Here is a 2500-nt window from a genome sequence, read left to right as displayed (position 1 = left end):
CCGCCCCCGCAGCGCCTCAAGGCCAAGCTAGCCGTCATAGAGATTCACCCACAAAGAAATTTACTTTTGATAACAAGCAATCGTCTTTTGTAAGTCAGTTCAAACTCTCCCGGGAGGCCGCGAGCAGCCCGGGCCCCGACGGTGCTCACACAACCACCCTTCTTCCCCTCGAAGCTTCCCCCTCCCCCTCTTCCCCCTCCCCCTCCTCCTTCTCAGCGTCGTCCCAAAACACTTCGTCCACCTCGGAGTTCGACGACCACCGCGCCCACGACGACCGCCGCCAGCTGGACTTCGAGCTGGTGTACGAGCCCACAGGCGGGAGGGACGACCACGCGCTCCCGAGGTCGTGGAACGACACTCGACGGAGGGCGGAAGGCGCTTCGCAAGAGCTTCCAGACTTCGGTCACCCTTGGCCCAGAAGAAGTGCGAGGAAGAAACGGTGAGGAACCAGCGAATTTCCTTGCGCGCGCGCGCACGCACACATGTAAACACTCATAAACACTCGCGCATGTGTTTCTGTATGTGTGTGTGTGTGTGTGTGTGTGTGTGTGTGTGTGTGTGTGTGTGTAAGCACACACACACACACACACACACACACACACACACACACACACATATATATATATATATATATATATATATATATATATACATATATATAAATATGTATATATACATACATACATACATACATACATACATACATACATACATACATACATACATACGTACATACATACATACATACATACATACATACATACATACATACATACATACATACATACATACATACATACATACATACATACATACATACATACATACATACATACATGCAAATATACATATATACATATATACATATTTACATATATACATTTATATGTGTGTGTATGTATGTATTTATGTACGTATGCATGCAGGTATGTATGTAAGTATGCATCCAAGCTTATACACAGGTATGCAAGGCCCAATCTGAATGTTGCATGTCCCAGAGCATGTATACTTTCGTTAACAGTCAAACATTTATGTGCAGTGTGTACGGCATTTTTGCATTTCCACTTTGCGACACGTGGCAGCAGTTTAACATTCATTAAATCACTGTGCACAATGCAAATGGAGAAATTCTCGTTCAATCCTACATGTAAATATCCTAGAACATGACAACCCTGTATCTCGTTCTGTCTTTATATTGAAATTAATGTAATGTGACTGCGGAGTTTATTTCTTACCTGAGTTCATTTTGATTTCTGTTCTAGGCAGGCAACTCTCTTCCTTAATTAGAACCGGTTCAGCTCGCTATGTCTGAAGTTGCAAACGTTCGTTATTGAATTCTGCAAAGTCGTATTCTACAGTCCTAAATAAAATCATACTCTACAGACCTAAATAAAACCATACTTTGTAGACCTAAATAAAACCATACTTTGTAGACCTAAATCAAACCATACTTTATAGACCTAAATAAATAGACCCAAATAAAACCATACTCTACAGACCTAAACCAAACCATACTCTACAGACCTAACTCAAACACATACTCTCCAGACCTAACTCAAACCATCCTCCACAAACCGAAATAAAACACAGACTCTCCAGACCTAAACCAAACCCTACACCACAGCCCTCCCTGACCTCCCCGCCTCCCCCACAGCTCCGGCGTCGACCCGAAGAAGACCACCTGCATGCTGTACCTGCAGGCGGACCACCTCTTCTACGAGAAAATCGGGTCAGAGGAGGCGTGTATCGAGGCCATCACGCGCCACGTCCAGCGGGTCAACAACATCTACAAGGTTACAGGTGGGTGGGACGGAATCACGCTTTTGTAGAGAGAGGTGGATAGGTGGATAAATAGATGGATAGAGAGGTGGATATTGATAGATGGAGAGGTGAATAAATAGATAGATGGAGAGGCGGGTAAATAGATGGGTAGGTGGATAAACAGATAGATGGAGAGGTGGATAAATAGATAGATGGAGAGGCGGATAAATAGATGGATGGATAGATAAACAGATAGATGGAGAGGTGGATAAACAGATGGATGGAGAGGTGGATAGATAGATAGATGGAGAGGTGGATTAATAGATAGATGGAGAGGCGGATAAATAGATGGATGGATAGATAAACAGATAGATGGAGAGGTGGATAAACAGATGGATGGAGAGGTGGATAAACAGATGGATGGAGAGGTGTATAGATAGATAGATGGAGAGGTGGATAGATAGATAGATGGAGAGATGGATAAATAGATAGATGGAGAGGCGGATAAATAGATGGATAGGTGGGTAAACAGATAGATGGAGAGGTGGATAAACAGATGGATGGAGAGGTGGATAAACAGATGGATGAAGAGGTGGATAAACAGATGGATGGAGAGGTGGATAGATAGATAGATGGAGAGATGGATAAATAGATAGATGGAGAGGCGGATAAATAGATGGATAGGTGGATAAACAGATAGATGGAGAGGTGGATAAACAGATAGATGGAGAGGTGGATA

General features: G+C 43.5%; 1 protein-coding gene across 1 annotated transcript in view; it reads left to right on the top strand.

The window, feature by feature from the left end:
• The window catches only part of LOC125033622, a 19532-nt gene that overhangs the window by 1254 nt on the left and 15778 nt on the right, over positions 1-2500 (top strand). Inside the window, 2 exon segments of the mRNA XM_047625288.1 lie at positions 1-439; positions 1655-1800. The exon segment at positions 1-439 is cut by the window's left edge and continues 546 nt beyond it. Coding sequence (XP_047481244.1) covers positions 1-439; positions 1655-1800 — 585 coding nt within the window.

Source organism: Penaeus chinensis, chromosome 16 (genome assembly GCF_019202785.1).
Source record: "Penaeus chinensis breed Huanghai No. 1 chromosome 16, ASM1920278v2, whole genome shotgun sequence".
Classification (NCBI taxonomy): domain Eukaryota; kingdom Metazoa; phylum Arthropoda; class Malacostraca; order Decapoda; family Penaeidae; genus Penaeus; species Penaeus chinensis.
This window is presented reverse-complemented; position numbering and strand designations above follow the sequence as displayed.